The following is a 20,011-nucleotide window of genomic DNA, read 5'->3' as shown; positions in this document are numbered from 1 at the left end:
TTGAAAGCCTCAGCACACATGGCTTGGTTAACATATATTAAGCCCGTCGCCTGGCAGGGGCCATTTTCCTCCTGTTTGTTTTGTTCTTCATGTTTTATTTCCTCGCCACACACCCATGATCTCTCTTGTCAAAGCTGTTGTTTTCATGCATCCATGCTTGAGGAAGAGCTGACGGTGTCTCTCGCTGTCACACACACGCATGCATGTATGCACACATGCACACTCAAACACACAGAGGAGAGGGATGGCAGGGTGGCCTTGCCGCCTGCTTATCTAACACTGCCGGGAAGAAGGCTATATACTGTATAACAGCCAGTGGCATAGTGCCGTGACACAACACGTGCACATGCAGGCACACAAACCGCTCTCTCTCACACACACACCTGTGTTTTTTGGGGCTAGCTGGGAACCTTTGTGCACTGAGCAATGGTTGGTTTTAACTTCTGAAGCATTGCTGATGATTTTCTTTAAAGAGCAACTTGAAAAGGGCCCAAATGCCATCGGTATGAATTAGAATAAAAATCAATCGAATAAATGTTTCTAAGTGTAAATAGGATCATTTTGGTCATAAATTCAGTCTCATCCAAAACAGAGATTTGCAAGATGATTGGAAAAAAATGGTATGTCACAGAATGAAGGGTACCTTGAATTTTTATTGGGTTGGGTTTATTTTAATCCTGCCTACATGCCTACAGCTGGCAACAACCAAGTAATCATAAATTCGAAGCACAACTGCATGCGACTGATCGTAATGCCCATGGTCAATTTGGTTTGACATCCGATATTCCGATGGGGCTAGTTAGGGACCATCAGTAAATTACACAATGTACTATAAATTGTAGAAATGAATTTACAAATATTAAAAGAATTTTACGAGACAACAAAAATATAGCCCCATTTACGTTGTGTAATTTAATGATGGTCTCTAACTAGCCCCAGAGATAGGCTATCCAATGTCAAATCAATTTTGCCACGGTCGCACACCAGCCGGCTGAAGTTAATTGGCAAAATATTTTGGCTAGCTAGCCTAGGCAACTTCAAGGCAAGACCTGGTTAGACTGTTTCAAGTTATCTATAAAGGTGAGTGACTGTAGCTGTGTACTGTTTAGGCAAAGTGTACAGACGCTTGCCACGTGCGAACACACACACAGAAGAGAGACACCCACATTAACCCCCCCCCAAGACAACTCTCATTTGGCTTTAGTCATGGCTGCTGCATTTCTTAATGGCCAAGCCGAAAAATGAGGCCAGTTCAGCCCCCCTTTAATAGTTAATCCCCATTATGTGTTTGGCATTAAAGTTTCCCTGCGTTTCTTCTGTGCCTTCTTGGGACTTGGCTTCGACATGCTTCCCGATTTGTATTATTTTTGTGAACAGTCAGTGTCATCTCTGCAGTATGATTGGTTGAAGTTTGTGTTGAAATGTGCCAATATAGTCCAGTTGAAATTTGTGTTTATCTCTCTCCTTCTCTCTCTCCTTCTCTCTCTCTCTCTCCTTCTCTCTCTCTCTCTCCTTCTCTCTCTCTCTCTCCTTCTCTCTCTCTCTCTCTCTCTCTCTCTCTCTCTCTCTCTCTCTCTCTCTCTCTCTCTCTCTCTCTCTCTCTCCTTCTCTCTCTCCTTCTCTCTCCTTTCTCTCTCTCTCTCTCTCTCTCTCTCACTCACTCACTCACTCACTCACTCACTCACTCACTCACTCACTCACTCACTCACTCACTCACTCACTCACTCACTCACTCACTCACTCACTCATACACTCACATAGTTAGTACAAATACAGTGTACAGAGACAATTCACATGTGTATCAGCTTGCTATACTGTCCATAGCGGTTACAAGAAGTAGCACTGATCATTACAATATGACAGACATTATATCAAAATATTGAATAAAACTGGTCCAGCATGCATTGCGCTGCATATTCAAATTTGACTCATCCCGTCTATTTGAATGTTACTGTGTTTGCTCACAGCACAGTGTTTGCGAGAGGAAAATGTCGCCCTTAGAACGGTGGATTACAAAAAAAACACAACACCACATGTCTCTGTTGTCTCTATGACTACATGCCATTTACGACTCCCAAACCTCGCCGTTCAAAATGCTTTAAAAGTCATTCCACTGTGACACCCAAAATTATTTGGGATTTAATTAATTCCTGACAAACAGCTTATGTAAAGTTCATATTTCCGTGTTTAGACACAGAGTTTGAGAATCAGCCAACTGAGTAATAGAAAAGTTAAAAGGCTACATGGAAAGGTGACAACAGAGAGAGGAGCCTCTCGTCAGAATATAAAGTATGTCATTATTTTGTCATATGCTAATGCTGGCATGATGTGTTCACTTAAGCAGTGCTTCCTTGTACTCGAGGGGGAAGATTACTCTGCATTGTTGTCAGTGCAGATAAAATCCAGCCATGGGGCAAAATGCATTTATGGAGCAATGTGACAGAGATACAGATGTTTTCCTTAAATGGAGACAAACCATTTAGCACCTAACTTTACTGCTTCCCCTTGAACTTTTTAGTTTATATCTGAAGTCAGCAAGGCTATTGATTACTGTGTGTCACCCTCATTGCAGCTCTGTTTCTCTCTCCCTGTGCGAATGTCTTCATGGTTCAGTGTTGACAATTGCATTGCCTGCTATAGCATCCCATTCCCCCCGTCAGAGGCATTTCCTTTATGCCCTTAACATACAGTTATGTTCTCTTATGACCGTGATTCTCCATATACACTATAATGCCTGTAAATGCCCCAGAGCAGGGATGGGCAACTCCAGTCCTCGGTGGCCTGATTGGTGTCACACTTCTGCTCCATCTGACTCCAATAATCAACTAATCATAATCGTCAGTTTAAAATGCAATTAGTTTAATCAAGTGTGTTTGCTAGGGATGGGGGAAAAGGGTGACACCAGTCCGTCCCCCGAGAGTGCGCGTCCGTGTGTGTGCCTGCATGAGTGTCCATTCACTTATCCAAATGGTGTGTGTCTGTGCGTGTGCGTGGGTGGGTAAGTGCGTGCGTGTGTGTGTATTCACTTATCCAAATGAGCTTGTTAATTAGTATTGAAAACTGTGGAAAAGCTGGAAGCTTTTACTTCTTACTTTTCTTTTACTTTGTAAATCAAAAACCCTCTAAATCAGCGGCGGCCACTGTTGCGTGACCCTTCTTCCCACATTTCATTCTCTTTGAAATGGAGTCTCTCTATTAAATGGTCTCGTATGCCAAGAGCTAGCTACGCTTTTGTGTTATCGCTCCTTCAGCTTTTACTTCAGAACCATTAGCGATGTTTACGCTTGCATCGCCAACCTCTTGGCTACTTGGCTTACATGAATTGGCATAATGGAGCTCTCATTTTGACATATTACCGTATTGTAATTATCACTCGTCTCTGCCAAGGTGAACAATCTGGTCGATAAATAATTATCTTAACTGATAATAGAGATAAAGGTACTGGCAGTGTGACCTTGTCTAGGTCTGTGTTGGATCTATCTCAAATCAAAAGGTGTGTGTGTTTGTGTTGTCTGAGGGGGGATGGGGGTGAGAGCAGAAGACTCATTTCCGTTTGATCCAATGGACAAATAATGTTGTGTTGTATCAGTTTCATCTGAAACTGTTGAATACCTGGCATCATCAGCAGCAGCCATTTCCTTGGCCAGGGTGAAATAACCTCCTCTCCTCGGTATTCATCAGCCTGTCTTGTCCATACCGTAGGTGACAAAGTGCTGCAGGGCTCGGTCCAGAGTATCAGGGGAGTCACTTGGCCTCCAGAGATCGATAGCAAGCGCTCAGGGCTCACTAAAATGAGTGTTTAGCTCCTCTCTCATTTCCATCGGCTCTGTGAGATTAACGCCGCTGTCTTGTCTGTCCAACTCACATGCTGTGAGGCTCATCTCTCACATACCACCAGACGAGACGACCTCAGGCAATCTTTGGCATGAACCCAGTGCCGCAAAAGTACAAGATTTGTCATCCATATTTCAGTGTTTTCTATCTCGCCGCAAATTGTCTCTGTGTTTAGGATTCCTTACCTTGGAGCTCTTCATACAGAGAGCATTCATTTGTAATTGGAGTGGATTAGTTCCTTTTTTATAGTATTTCTCGCTTGGGTTTTCTGTTTCTTTTTGCCTTGTTCCACCGGAGACAGGATGGAGACAGGATGGAGATTGCAGTTCATATTTTCAGCATACTGTATGCTGTACTCCGCAAAATTCATGGAGATTGCGGCCTTGTCCACTTCTAGATATTTCAGGAGATCATGTCTCTTCCACCTTACAAATGGGCTATTATTGTTGCAGCCTCGGCCATAATTCTCTGAATAATGGATCCGAAAGCGGTCATTTATATAATTAACACTCAGCAGAAAAGTCTACTTGTTTTTGATATATGCCCCTATTAAACAATTTCAAATAAAGGTAATACATCAACTCCCACTGTGCTGCGCTGAGGTGTACAGTAATAGAAGCATTGCATGCATTATTGCCGTCATCTCCCATGAACCCACAGGAATATGATACTGTATTACTCTCATAGCTTACGTCCCAAATGGCACCCTATTCCCTTAATAGCGCACATCTTTTGACCATGGGGCACATAGGGAATAGGGTGTCATTTGGGACTGATCCATAGATACCAATTTTTACTGTTGACTAAGACAGAGGAAATGAAATATTAATTCATACAATTCCAGTATTACCTCCATATATAATGAGTGCGAGAGCTGTGCTGAAATGTAGGGACGCTCCTTACTCCCCAGTCTTTGTAATTAAGAGGCAGCAGGACGCTTTGGAGCCACTGACTGAATTTACATGGCAATTGATATGAGCATGAAATGACTTATTGCCCAAAACACTGCGTGAACATTCCAGCTATTAGTGTAATCACTGTGCCACTAGAATTGGATTTCATTATTGCACATAGACAGAGCTGCCTGGGATGAGAAGGCATTACCGTCTTCTTCCACCGTGCAAAAGGATATAATTAATTGATATTGTATCACTGGGAAAATTAATATGCCAATTTAAAGATATGATACAATATCAGGAGGCACTGGAGCCTTGGATAGATTAGGCATAGGATGGATTTCTCTTTCCCATTTTGCTCATCAGACATTCTTCTCATCCAGAAACCTGGAGGATGTTCCATGAGTGACCATCATCATCACCATCAGCATCCTCAAGCTCCAGATCTGATCAACCATCAACTTCCTCCAGTAGCTTCGATCACCAGCAACGTTTGCCGTTTTAAGTGGTTGAAGCCACTTGTTTTTCTTCCCATGCAGTGCCCTTTCTGTTGTACAGGAACACCTATGTGAGAATGTTGTTCATTGACTACAGCTCAGTGTTCAACACCATAGTGCCCACAAAGCTCATCACTAAGCTAAGGACCCTGGGACTAAACACCTCCCTCTGCAACTGGATCCTGGACTTCCTGATGGGACGCCCCCAGGTGGTAAGGGTAGGCAACAACATATCTGCCATGCTAATCCTCAACACTGGGGCCCCTCAGGGGTGCATGCTTAGTCTCCTCCTGTACTCCCTGTTCACCCATGACTGCGTGGCCAAGCACGACTCCAACACCTTCATTAAGTTTGCTGACGACAACAGTGGTAGGCCTGATCACCGACAACGATGAGACAGCCTATAGGGAGGTGGTCAGAGACCTGGCAGTGTGGTGCCAGGACAACAACCTCTCCCTCAATGTGAGCAAGACAAAGGAGCTGATCGTGGACTATAGGAAAAAGAGGGCCGAACAGGCCCCCATTAACATCGACAGGGCTGAAGTGGAGCGGGTCGAGAGTTTCAAGTTCCTTGGTGTCCACATCACAAACAAATTATCATGGTCCAAACAAACCAAGACCGTTGTGAAGAGGGCACGGCAACACCTTTCTCCCTCAGGAGACTGAAAAAATGTGGCATGGGTCCCCAGATCCTCAAAAAGCTATACAGCTGCACCCTCGAGAGCATCCTGACTGGTTGCATCACCGCCTGGTATGGCAACTGACCGTTAAGCACTACAGAGGGTACAGCCCAGTACATCACTGGGACCAAGCTTCCTGACATCCAGGACCTATATACTAGGCGGTGTCAGAGAAAGGCCCAAAAAAATGTCAAAGACTCCAGTGACCCAAGTAATAGACTGTTCTCTCTGCTACCGCACAGCAAGCGGTACCGGAGCACCAAGTCTAGGACCAAAAGGTTCCTTAACAGCTTCTAACCCCAAGCCATAAGACTGCTGAACAATTAAATCAAATAGCCACCCAAACTATTTATATTGACCCCCCCCTCCACCTTTCTATATAGCCTCCTTATTTGTTATTGTTATTATATTTTCTTGTGTTACTTTTTTATTTTTTTTATTTGATGTGCAGTTTCACAAATCCCTGATGGAATGCCTCAGTGCTCTCTCTTGTATGGGACCTTGAACTCGCATAACATGCAGCTACAACACAAATAAGGCTTTTTCAAGTGTTTTGGCACTCAAGGACAATATCTACTCTACAAACGTAACCCTGTTATAACTCCCTTGTTCAGTAGGCTACTGCAAAATAACATTTCACTGCTCTCCTCCACTTGATATTACACTTAACACGAACATTCAGCGACATTTCTCAAAATGTAAATAAGCTGTGACCTTTCTTTCATTTTGAATGTCACTGAAGGTAAAAGATTAGGAGGTAATATTGGTGTCAGTCAGTTATCATGTACCTGTAGCAGATGCGTATTTAAACGCTTAGAGTAAATTCCTCTTTAGTCAAATGTCTCCGACGTTTATTAAAGCAGCCTTGCAACCAATGCATGTCCACCTTTGATCATGGTAGGCGTTCGCAGCTGTACAGCTTGCTAATGTGAACATGCTTTTCTTTCGAATGTTAACTTGCTGGTTTTCTTTTTTTTTTGTGCTAGCTTCTTACTCTGCGTTAGCTTCTTGACATTGAGCTATACGGCTTGCTAATGCTTTTTTATGTTAACTTCTTGACATTGCTGCTGTTATACAATTAGCCTCTCAAGATGTACAGTTTGTAGAACACAATCCTATGTGCATGCTGAAATGTAGTCTAATTCTATCTTGGAGTATGCTTGGATGCTCCTGGAGCTTAGAGTACGCAAGCTCACTATATTCTTGGAACTTCTGTCCTATTTGAGAACTAGAGAACTAGATCAATGGAAACAGGGACAAGTCTGAGTTTCCTTCAAGGTAAGGTTAGATTTTGTGTGTTTGCTTATTAGAAAACATAGCTTAGCAAGTACAGTATGTCACACAAAGGGTCGTTACAAATGGAAGATTACCTGACAGGCATTCAAATTGTGATTCTATGTATTTACAAAAAAAGTGTGTTTGTTAGCAAGTTTGCTCAGCATTACAAAACAAATCGTTTTTGATAGATAGCAGGAGAAGGAGTCTAGCTGTGTGGCCCCTGTTGGTGGGCCCCAAGCAGCTGTGTGTGGTCCCTGACAGTGCACAACAGTAAGGTAACAGCCAGGTCTCTGGGGAGCTCATTATTCAGCTCTCAGCTTGGATACACCACAACAAACAGAATGTGGGAGAGTTTTTTGTGTGCCTGCCTGTCTGCGGCGCGCATGCATTTGTCTGCACGCATGTGTGTGTCTGTTAGTCTGCCTGTGTTATTAAGAGAGTCCAGGAGGTGCCAGCAGGTGAACAGCGGGTTGGCCCAGCTCCTCGTTTCTGATTGATCTCCAGGTGACAGGCTGTGCCAGGGTGCCCATCGCCAGCCTGTCAGCACCTCACTCAGCACCCCTCACTGGCTGCCAGGGCCCGTCACGGGGCAGCTGGAGGCCACCGGGGACAGCCTGCCTGCCCCCTCTCTCACACTTACTCTCTGTCTATGCTGCTCTTTATGCAAGTAGGGATGTGTGTAGGATTGTGTGTGTGACTGTGAGGGGGTCGGAGGGGGTTGTGGGTCAGGTAAGGAAGGGTGGGTGGTTTGGCGGGGTTTGTTGGTGCGTGCATGTACACGTGTGTACAGTGCCTTCAGAAAGTATTCCTACCCATTTTCTTATTCCACATTTTGTTGTGTTACAACCTGAAATCAAAATAGATTCAATATTTATTTTTGTTATTCTTCAAGCTCTGTCAAGTTTGTTGTTGATAATTGCTAGACAGCCATTTTCAAGTCTTGCCATAGATTTTCAAGACGATTTAAGTCAAAGGTGTAACTAAGAGACTCATTCAATGTCTTCTTGGTAAGCAACTCCAGTGTATATTTGGCCTTGTGTCTTAGGTTATTGTCCTGCTGAAAGGTGAATTTGTCTCCAAGTGTCTGTTGGAAAGAAGACTGAACCATGTTTTGCTCTAGGATTTTGCCTGTCCTTTGTTCTATACCATTTATTTTTTTCCCAAAGAAAACTCCCTAGTTTGATGACAAGCATACCCATAACATGATGCAGCCAGCAATATGCTTGAAAATATGAAGAGTGGTACTCAGTGATGTGTTGTGTTGGATTTTATTTTTTTAATTCAGTGCCCTATTGCAAACAGGAATGAACCGTGATTTCTGCTCTGTATCAGAGAATTCTACAGGAGAACGTCATGTCATCCATCTGTGAGCTGAAGCTGAAGCGCAGCTGGGTCATGCAGCAAGGCAATGATCCAAAACACACAATCAAGTCTACATGAAAATGATTAAAAAGCAACACATTTGAAGTTTTGGAATGGCCTAGTCAAAGTCCAGAGCTAATCCCAATTTAGATGTTGTGGCAGGACTTGAAATGAGCAGTTCATGATTGGAACACACATGACGTTGAGTTAAAGTAGTTCTGCATGCAAGAGTGGGCCAAAGTTCCTCCACAGCGATGTGAGAGGCTGATCAACAACTACAGGAAGCATTTGGTTGCAGTCATTGCAGCTAAAGGTGACACTACCAGTTATTGAGGGCAAGGGGGCAATTGCTTTTTCACACAGGGGAATTGGGTGTTGCATAACTTTGTTAATTAAATAAATAAAATAAGTATACATTTTTTGGGGTTAATTGTAAACTCAGGCTCCCTTTATCTAATATTCGGTTTAGGTTGAACTGATAACATTTAGTATAAAAAATATGGAAAAATAGAGAAAATCAGAAAGGGGGCAAATTACTTTTTCATGGCACTGTACACCGCTTGTGCTAGCTAGGTTTCTCCAGACGCCGCCGGTGGATATTTGGTGACCTTGTGTTTCATGTGTTTGACTGCACCCAGGAGAGGAATACTTAATGACCAGCTCGTTTGCACAGGCTTCTCTCCTAATGATCTATTAAAGTGCACTTGAAGAGTAATTACGGGGCCACTCCCGTTGGGCATGTCAGGGTACACTGGGGACAAGTGATGGGAAGATCATGAAACTGTCACCAGTGTGCAGCTGGTAGTCAATAAATGTGTGGTGAGGACTATAACTCAAATGTTCCAATGTACCTGTATACGGGTTGAAAATTGCAGATTTGGACACTGGTAAGCACCTAAATAGGAACCGTAAATGCAAAGCGCACATAATCAACAGTGTAGTGTTGTGTCAGGTGAACTGTTGTCCTCATCTTTAGTGTAATACTTTTCTCATAATCTCCAAACGGTTCCCTTGTAATTGCTACCATGGTTATGCATATGCTTTTTATTATATTTCTTCTGAAAGAAACATTTACATTTAGCTGTGTCCATATAGGCCCATTCCCACAAGTGTAAAAGGGTTAAAGAAAGCGAAGTGGCTTGGTGTGTCTGTGTAAAACGTATCCACTCGTCATTGTTTTTATAGTTGCCATATAAGAAGGGTCAGCGCCCATAGATTATGTTATTTTCAGAATTAAATATATCGATGCTAAATATTGAAGGTGATTAAATGCTTTAAGATGTGGGGGGTAGTTCCAATTGTACTAAGGGCTGTGAACAACACCACAATCCATGTTGGAAATGTTCTCATTAATTAACGACTGAATAAATTAATCTTTCGGCATGTTTATTTTAATACTCATTCATAAAGAATTAGGCAGGGAGGAAACACTGTTTCAGGCTCAACTCAGCTTTCCTTTCACCAAGTGCTGTGTGTTTCACTCCTCAATATCAGAGTTCTCAAAGTCCTGAATGCGCTTGGCAGAAAGTGCAGAAACAATCTGCCAAGAGTTTGCCTCGAAAATATCAAAACATCGGAAGCTAGTAGCATTAGCTTCGATTGGAGTGCAGCGAATCGCCTTAAACTTTAAATCAGATACAGAGACAACATGGCTAGGAGAGAGTGAATAAAAAAGAGCTGTGTCACCACTAAATGGGATTGTATTATTGGTCTAGATAGGGAAGACATAAGGCTGCCAGTTTGCATTGCGGTCTGTAGCTAGTAATGCTAAAGGAGTTCACCAGGGGCTTTCTCCTGTCCTGTTCTCCCTCAGGGGCTCTGATGAAAAGACTGGATGTGTTCCAAATGGCACTCTATTCCTTACAGGCCCTGGTCAAAGGTAGTGCACCACATAGGGAATAGGGTGCCATTTGCCAGTCACAGTCTCCTTCCTTCTCTCCTGTAGTGCCCTCCTCCTAACTCCCACAACTCTCTGTTCTCTCTATCTCAATGTTTCTTCTCCTCTCCCTCTTCTGTCTCTCTTCCTCTCTCAACTCCATGACACGTTTCTCTCTTTCTCTCTTAGTCTCTTTCCTTCCTCAACTCTCTCTTTCCTCAACTCTCTCTCTCACAATAATCCAGCCCAACATGTATCCTTCATTCCGCCGTGGCCTGCTCACCTTCTCCTACTGTGCTAGTGTTTGTTGTAAGAGCACCAGAGTCTAGTTAGGCTTTGATCTAGTGCTGCAGAGGAACCCTCTAACACGCTAACTTATCTAAGCCCTGGGATTTGAAAGGCTACTGCCGGTGTCTTGTGAGGTTCTTGTTCTCAGCAGTATTCTGTTCCCACTCAACTCACCAGCCCCAAAACCCCTTATTGAGGATTGTACACATGCTCGCACACATGCACACAGACACACACACAAACACGCATGCAAGCACACTCATGCATGCACGCGCACACACACAGACTCAGCACAGACACAAACACACACCCTCCTGCCCTCTAACCCCTTCTTCTCCCCTGCCTTCCACAGTAGAGTAGTCTGTCTCTGTCTGAACTGTCTGAAGCCTGGGCACTTTTCCTCCTCTCTTCTCCTTTTCCTCCTCCTCCTCTATACGTATCATATCTGTCCCTGGGCCCAGCGAGGTGACAGGCGGTTTCACCGTTATAGACTGTAGTGCTGGCACTGACACCTGAAGGTGACTAGGCTGATATCTCTATTAACCTTCTGGTGACGTCCTCCCCACCGCTCGGGAGCCACCAGACTGAACTTAGGGACATCAAAGTAGACGTTGTTTTTCATCCAAGCACATTTCCATGGGCTCGTTCCAGGCGGCACACACATGCCCACGCACAAATGAATATGCACTAAACTACTAAATGAGCACATGCACACACACACACACAAACCACATTCATGCACCCCCCACACACACTCTCTGAAGGAATTACATGGGTTGTGTACATGTTAGGAATCTTAATCATCCAGAAAAATGAACTTAACATAATTAAACTTCAAGTAAATCAATGAAATTGGGGCTAAACGTATTAGATTAGCATGTGCCCTTTTTCCTGACATTGATTCAATATTCCATTCAATCAGATATCTCCACGTATCGCGGCAACTAAACGGGATTTATGTCGGACATGTCCAAGCCCTTGTCATACACGTACATAATACCATTATACCTTTGACCCTCTGACTCCTCCCTCTGCAGGAATTCTCTCTGCTGCGATTGGACGACGTGCCCAGTGAGCGGGTGAACATTCTGGGCTTTTCCGTCTTCAACCGAACACATCCATTTTTCCAGGATTTCCTCCTCAGCCTCAACCGTTCCTGGCAGGAAAACTGTGACCACGCCCCCTTCGCCGGCACACCGGTGAGACCAGGGTTCAGATTTATGTAGAAAAGAGATGATTGTCGAGCAGCTAGACTGTATTTCTATCTGAAGGTTCTGTAGTGTTGCAGGTAGAAATGTAACAAATAGACCTGACGATTCCTAATCGTACTGTAGCATGTACAATTCGAAATGCAGCTCTATTAGTTTCATTTCAATCTGCAACCAGACAGAGGGTTCAGATATGTATGCAGAACAGATATTATTATCTAGTACAGTGTTTCTTAATCCTGGTCCTGGGAACCCAAAAAGGTGCACGTTTTTGTTTTTGCATTAAACACTACAAACCTGATTCCACGAATCACAATTTAATGATGAGTTGATTCGTGGAATCAGGTGTGTCGTGGAATCAGGTGCCAGGACCAGGATTAAGAAACACTGATGTAGCGTTTAGATTTGGGAAAAGGATCCTCTCCCTTTGTTAAATATCTATCTGCAAACGTTTTATCCTCCTGAATACACCCCAGCTCTTTTCCCATATTATACAGTATCCCTACACATGTGTCTGCGAATGTTAGCATGTTAAGGCTTGAAGTCTTTCTATGCCTTTAATACAGTTGTCTGTGTAGTCGTTCATTAGTCAAAAAAATGTAATTGCCACATGGTTATTAAATGAATACGTGAATGGTAGTGTAGTACGAAACGTTAGCATAGCATTCTTCCATGCTGCGTTTGAACTATTTTGAACCCAATTCACCATACTTGTGTCAACGAGAAGTGTACAAGAGTATTTGTTTAATTTTACATCCAACAGACAGCAACGAGTAATTCATTAATTGGGTTTATTGAATTTCTGTTTCTCAAGTAAGCCCTCAAGAAAGATTTTGAAAAATCAATGGCTGCTGTTTTTAGAAACCAGTAGTTTTTCTGTGGTTGTTTTCTCCCCCTCTTAATTAGGAGTTATCTTTAATTGATCACGGGATGTTTTGTAGTCTATCAGATAGAGCACTAAGAGCAGTGGAGGGATAACAGCTCTGAGCCCCTAGTAAAACGAGAGAGTGAGAGAGCTATGCCTTCTCTCCCTGCTATTCCTCTGCGGTGTTCCAGGGAGCTCTTTCATATCAGGTTTCATTTTTAAAGATCCCTCTCTCTCAGCTGTACAACGTCATGGAATGAGAGAGGTGGAGGGGTGGAAGAGAGGGAGGTGAGGAAGAATGGTAGACATTTTTTTAAATTGAGATAGGTCCACACCCCAGGCCATTTGTTTTGTAGATCCAGTTATATGCCTCAATCCACAATATGGATCTACGCAACCGATGGCGTGAGATGTGGATTCATTTTGACATTAGACCTTTTTTGAAATCTGAAAACATCTGACCTACTTTGATTTCAAAGTGACATCTCCCGTGAAGGTCACATGGTGCATAATCTTGATTTATGATCAGGAAGTTGCTGTCATCAACTTTCCCTCCAGTAATCCAAATGACACTGAACCACTGTACACACTCGCTGTTGTGTACAGTATACCTTGTTGCCTATAGCGCAGTCCAATTCAACATTGGCTTATGCAAGGAGGATATGTATCATGGAAATTTTAATTGCTATGGGCCTTACTGTATATGGTGCTTATTGTTTACTATACATCACAATCATCTATATAGTCCCATATCAATATGCACAACAGTTCAGGGCCATTAAGGCCTTAGTACTTTATTATACAGACATAACGGTGAAATACTCCCTCTCTCCCATGTATAATCTATGACATCATGCATGTTAATTGTCTTTACATACGCAGGTGGGGCCTGTATGTTTATTTTATTTATTTATTTTATTTAACCTTTATTTAACTAGGCAAGTCAATGAAGAACAAATTCTTATTTACAATGACGGCCTAGGAACAGGGGGTTTACTACCTTGTTCAGGGGCAGAACGACAGATTTTTACCTTGTCAGCTCGGGGGTTCGATCTAGCAACCTTTCGGTTACTGGCCCAACGCTCTAACCACTAGGCTACCTGTATGTAAGCAGTCTACAGGAAAGAAATCCCCCTTCCTGCGCTTCCGCCTCCACTCTGACGAATGTGTGGTAATTGGAATGACCAGGGCTTGCCAGCTCCAGTAGGGGTGAAAGTGGAGGGGCTTTTTTTCAGTTTGTCAGCACATCAGAGGATCCTAATGATCTAATGTAATATTTGACTGCTGAATGGCATTCTGGTGCTCGCTTGCTTTAACCCATCACTGACCGAGTAGAGCGGGCCCCAGGCGTCAGGGAGGATGGAAGAACGGTGTGTGTTTGTGACAGCATATCCCTCCTTTTCTTCCTTCCCTCCCTCCCTTTTTTCTTCTCTCTCTCTCTCTCTCTCTCTCTCTCTCTCTCTCTCTCTCTCTCTCTCTCTCTCTCTCTCTCTCTCTCTCTCTCTCTCTCTCTCTCTCTCTCTCTCTCTCTTTCTCTCTCTCTCTCTCAGCTCTCGTCGGCGCTGCTGTTTGACGCAGTGCACGCGGTGGTTGCGGCGGTCCAGGAGCTCAACCGTAGCCAGAACGTGGGCGCCACGCAGCTCTCCTGCAAGTCCTCCAAGATCTGGGAGCATGGCACCAGCCTCATGAACTACCTGAGGATGGTAAGGGCGCCCCACTCTGGATAGGAGAGGAATGGCATGCTGCTGTTTGTCTGTTTAAGATTAAGATTAGGTTCATCTTTTGTGGAGCTTAATTAGATGGCAGTGCACACAGCGATATACAGTATGCTCCCGAGTCTGTTGGTTAACGTTACACTAAAAGCCATTGGATGTGCATTTTTGCAGTGGATATTCTGCCAGCAGATCCATATCCCCTAACCCTTACCTTACTGTTTGGTCTACCAGCTGAATATATTTACATTTCTGTATTTAGATTTAGATATAAATCCTCTAGCCCTTCTCTTACCACTGGTCACACAGTCAATCATATTGTCACATTAACTTGGGTCACTGCTAGCCTGGTCCCAGAACTGTATGTGCTGTCATTGATACACCTAAGACCATAAGAGATGGCAAGACTGTACAAACAGCTCTGGGATCAGGCTAGGTGACTGCCCCTGTTCCTTCCTTAGTAGCCTACAGCAGGGAGTAGGGAGTTAGAGACTGGTTGACTGGCTGTCATACTGTAATGTTCATAGTCCCTCATTAGGAATAAATGGCCTGTAAGTGAGCTATCAAGACACTAGAATGTGACATGTATTGAATTTCAGACAGTTTTTTTTCTTCAGTAAAAGCAAATGTGAAAATGAGTCATCTGTTGTCATTTAGATGTTGTACCACCATCATTTTGTTTGAGACTCCCTCGTATCGATCATACTGCTGGTTTCTCAGTATCGGATGATGGGGTGGCTTGAGGTTTTGTCGCCGCATAATTGTCAGCCCGCTTCCCATTTGGATAATTGAATCGTAACTCCATCCATTGAATGATTTCAGTTCGTCATGCCTGTGACATTACTGACAGCCCTGGATTCAAACAATATTTGTTTTCTTTCAAATACTTGGGAGCGTCGGATTGAGCCTTGCCTGCAGTGCCGGATCAACAGGGTTTGCAGTTTACCATTTGGGGGACTCCTCCATTGGTTCTCTCGCGCAAGGCATGCTCAATCCAGAGCAACGGAAGGATTTCAAAGCCAACTAATACTATTTGAACCCAGATTTCTGACACCAAAAGTGAAACAGACCAAGTGAAATGCCTTAATAACATGGGAGCTTTTCTCTCTTGTTCTCCCTCTCTCTGGGATAGGTAGAATTGGAAGGACTAACGGGCCACATTGAATTCAACAGCAAAGGCCAGCGGTCCAACTATGCCCTACGGATCATGCAGAACAGTAGAGACGGCCTAAGGCAGGTAAAGTAACTCTCCCGTTCATACAGTGTTACAGTACAAGGTCTCACCAAGTCGCAGGCCTATTCTTCGCAGGCCCACCACTACCCCAGCACTGCAACGGATGGGACGTCTGTGTGAAGAGCTCCCTTACGTAATAGAGCTCTACGGTGCAGCGGGGAGCCATGATAACGTATTCAATTGTCGTGTGGTCGTAGAAATATCCCCTTGACCGGCATGATTTTAAGTGCCGAGGTGTCCAAAACCGCTCCAAGTGCACTATTAAATATTTAGAATGCAATTTGGACGGGAGCAGGAGATACGGCTGATTTTGATGGAAAGCAAAAGAAAAAAGGGTTTTTAAATCTTGTTTTTCATTGACTGTTTTTGGTCTCCATTTCTGAGTGTCTTACTCTCTATCTACATCAGTATAGAGTTTTCAACAGTGGTGCTGAGTTTGGAAGAGTTAGTAAGGAAAGTGTGATATTATAATGTATTGTTGCCTTTCCGGACTTCACCTCAATTCACAAACCTGCATAAATTAATTTCACAGTAGGACTTTGATGTTGATTCCGTGTTGAGACTTACATTGCTTAGCTACAGTATGCATTTGACTAGCCATCGGTAATGACTGATTCTGGCCTGGCACTGTGCATGATCAAAGTCAAACATCTTTTGGCCTTGCCGCATCTCTTGAATCTGTAAATCTCACAATCGTCCCAGTGTTCTTACAAAGGATATCGCCTACTAAACATGCAACAAACCACCCATTCCTTTAATTCATAGTGTTAAATAACACTAATATGTGAGAGCAATATTTTTGGGGGGAACTAATGTTGCATTTTGGTGTTCTAATAAGGTTTGGAAAATTGCAATTGGTCGACAGTCTGCTGGGTGGGGCATTATTCGTTCCTTCATTCATTGGATTCCTATCAACTTTCTCAAATATATCTGGCCACGGCACCATGCACCATGCAATGCACCCTAGACTAAAGAGGCAGGTAAAAATGTGCTAGACCCTCTGTTAAATTACACATTTCTCCAGGTAGGAATATCGCAAAAATATGATTAACTCCTCCCGAGTTATGACATCCGACAGTATTGAAATCTGACATGGATCTAAAAGTCCTATTCCTATTCACTTCCAGTGTATTGAGAGCGACTTTATCACAGTGCTACGTCATACCTGCCGGATATCTGCCTGCTTGAACACCAATAACTCAGATACACATGAAAACATGAAATGACCCCAGGGAATCAATAGAAAATCACTCAGAGATGCAACAATATAACATTCAAAATGGGTGAACGTTTCCTTTTAATGCTTCTACTTTTGGCCCCAGATTCTGTTGGCTGCACATGAAGAGTTATTTTATCCCCGAGACGGCTGTCTTTGAGATAAACGCTGGCATTGATATTCTATCTTTGTGTTCTGTGGTGTCCGGCCTTGCAGCGGAGGGAGATGTAGGCTGAGACACAGCTCTCGTATAGCAGGTAGTACTTTAGTCTCTACAAGTTCGCAGCATGTCCCGGAGCACCTGTCCTTGTATGACCTTTCCCCCCACAACTCCACTATTATCAATTGTCCATTGACTGCACCTATGGCACCTTACTCCACATAAATGAATAAAGCACTAGTACTAGCCTGATCCCAGATCAGTACTAGTACTAGCACTGTTAGTGCTGTATAGCCAACTCCTAAGGTTGGTGTTATGCCAATTGGAAATGGCTATATGTTATGCAATAGGAGTTGGCTGTACAACATAAACAGATCTGGGACCAGGCTATACTGTAGCAGCACCACCTCTCTCCCTCTATTACTGTCTATTCACCACTGGCTGTGGCACCTAAGGGACTTTACTCCACCGAATGTCCTAAAGCACTACTCACCCTCCTACTCCCTCTGCTTCACACGTAACAGTGTTTGTGGGTTACTGGGTGTCTCGGGAGTCGAGAGGGTGAACTTCTCTGAATGTTAGACATGAATGCTAGAGATACGGTAGCTGAATGTTGTAGACTTTATTGAATGTTGACTTCAACCTCTGTCTTACTGTATCGCTTCAAGGTCACGTATCTCGATATATCTTTATGTCTCTACTTGAAGCTTCTCGATACATAATAGTTCTCCTCAGAACTTTGATAATTCCCATCACCCGCCGCTCAGAAATGTTCACGCGGCTCAGAAAATGATGACGATATACAGTATATACTGGTGATTTACATCATTAACCGAAAGGTTGCTGGATCGAATCCCCGAGCTGACAAAGTAAAAATCTGTCGTTCTGCCCCTGAGCGAGGCAGTTAACCCGCTGTTCCCCGGGCGCCGTTTACGTAGTTGTCGATTAAGGCAGCCCCCCGCACCGCTCTGATTCAGAGGGTTAAAAGTGGAGGACTCATTTCAGTTGTAAAACAGACTAGTCATCCTCCTTTTTCTTTATTGAATATATTATTATTTGACACGTCTTATTTGTACCTCGCAGGCAAGAGGAGCTCTATTCGCCCATAATAACTGTCTATATGCAAGGTACTGGATTCCAAACTGTCTGGAATATAATACACATTCTTTATATGCCTTTTCACAGACACATTTATCCAATGGAACTTACTGTAGTGCGAACATACATTTTCCTATGTGGCCCCAGCAGGAATCGAACCCACAACCCTGGCGTTGCAAGCGCCATACTCTACCAACTGATCCACATAGTAATCCACCTCCCACCAGTCATTCAGACAGATAACGATATCTAGTCTAATGTGATGATTTCAATCAGAGGTACACCACATGATATGTGGACGCCTGCTCGTCGAACATCTCATTCCAAAATCTTGGCATTAATATGGAGTTGGTCCTCACTTTGGTGCTGTAACAGCTTCCACTCTTCTGGGAAGGCTTTCCACTAGATGTCGGAACATTGCTGCGGGGACTTGCTTCCATTCAGCCACAAGATGTCAGTGAGGTCGGTCACTGATGTTGGGCGATTAGGCCTGGCTCGCAGTCTGCGTTCCAATTCATCCTAAAGGTGTTCGATGGGGTTGAGTTCAGGGCTCTGTGCAGGCCAGTTAAGTCCTTCCACACCGGTCTTTACAAACCATTTCTGAAGCACAGAATCATCTAGAATGTCATTGTATGCTTTAGAGTTAAGATTTCCCTTCACTGGAATTTAGGGCCCTCGCCCGAACCATGAAAAACAGCCCCAGACAATTATTCCTCATCCACCAAACTTTACAGAAGGCACTATGCATTGGGGGCAGGTAGCATTCTCCTGGCATCCGCCAAACCAAGATTTGTCCGTCGGACTGCCAGATGGTGAAGCATGATTCATCACTCAAGAGAACGCATTTCCACTGCTCCAGAGTCCAATGGCAGTGAGCTTTACACCACTCCGGCCGCCCCTTGGCTTTGTGCATGGTGATCTTAGGCTTGTGTGCAGCTGCTCGGCTTTGGAGACCTATTTCATTAAGCTCCCGACGAACAGTGAGTGTTGCACCTGAGGACAGGCGATTTTTATGTGCTACGCGCTTCAGCACTCGGCGGTCCCGTTCTGTGAGCTTTTCAGCAGCAGGGATTGGGAGACTAGTCAGGTTTGAGGGAAATATGAACGGAGCAAAGTACAGAGAGATCCTTGATGAAAACCTGCTCAATAGCGCTCAGGACCTCAGACTGGGGCAAAGGTTCACCTTCCAACAGGACATCGACCCTAAGCACACAGTCAAGACAATGCAGGAGTGACTTCAGGACAAGTTTCTGAATGTCCAGAGCCCGGACTTGAACCCAATCGAACATCTCTGGAGAGACCTGAAAATACCTGTGCAGTGAGGCTCCCCATCCAACCTGACAGAGCTTGAGAGGATCTGCAGAGAAGAATGGGAGAAACTCCCCAAATACATGTGTGCCAAGCTTGTAGCGTCATACCCGAGAAGAATCGAGGCTGTAATCGCTGCCAAAGGTACTTCAACAAATTACTGAGTAAAGGGTCTGAATAGTTATGTGATATTTCAGTTGAATTTTTAAAAATAAATTGCAAACATTTCTAGAAACCTGTTTTTGCTTTTTTCATTATGGGGTATTGGGTGTAGATTGGTGAAGGGATAAAAACAATTGAATCAATTTTAGAATAAGGCTGTAACGTAACAAAAAGTGGAAAAGGTCAAGGGATCTGAATACTTTCCGAATGCACTGTTTAATCGCTCCCTGCCAGTAATGGTCATTGGATGAGACAGGGCGTTCGATGCTTGTTAGAGGACTGGGGAGCGGGGTTGTTTGTTTAGTTCTAGAACACCTCCCACATGCTGATGTGATAG

General features: G+C 43.8%; 1 protein-coding gene across 1 annotated transcript in view; it reads left to right on the top strand.

Annotated features, from left to right (window-relative positions):
- The window catches only part of LOC139549249 (glutamate receptor ionotropic, kainate 4-like), a 408,231-nt gene that overhangs the window by 329,495 nt on the left and 58,725 nt on the right, over positions 1-20,011 (top strand). Inside the window, exons 9-11 of the mRNA XM_071359499.1 lie at positions 11,749-11,910; positions 14,335-14,487; positions 15,629-15,733. Coding sequence (XP_071215600.1) covers positions 11,749-11,910; positions 14,335-14,487; positions 15,629-15,733 — 420 coding nt within the window. The remainder of the gene's footprint in view (positions 1-11,748; positions 11,911-14,334; positions 14,488-15,628; positions 15,734-20,011) is intronic.

Source organism: Salvelinus alpinus, chromosome 22 (genome assembly GCF_045679555.1).
Source record: "Salvelinus alpinus chromosome 22, SLU_Salpinus.1, whole genome shotgun sequence".
NCBI classification, from domain to species: domain Eukaryota; kingdom Metazoa; phylum Chordata; class Actinopteri; order Salmoniformes; family Salmonidae; genus Salvelinus; species Salvelinus alpinus.
This window is presented reverse-complemented; position numbering and strand designations above follow the sequence as displayed.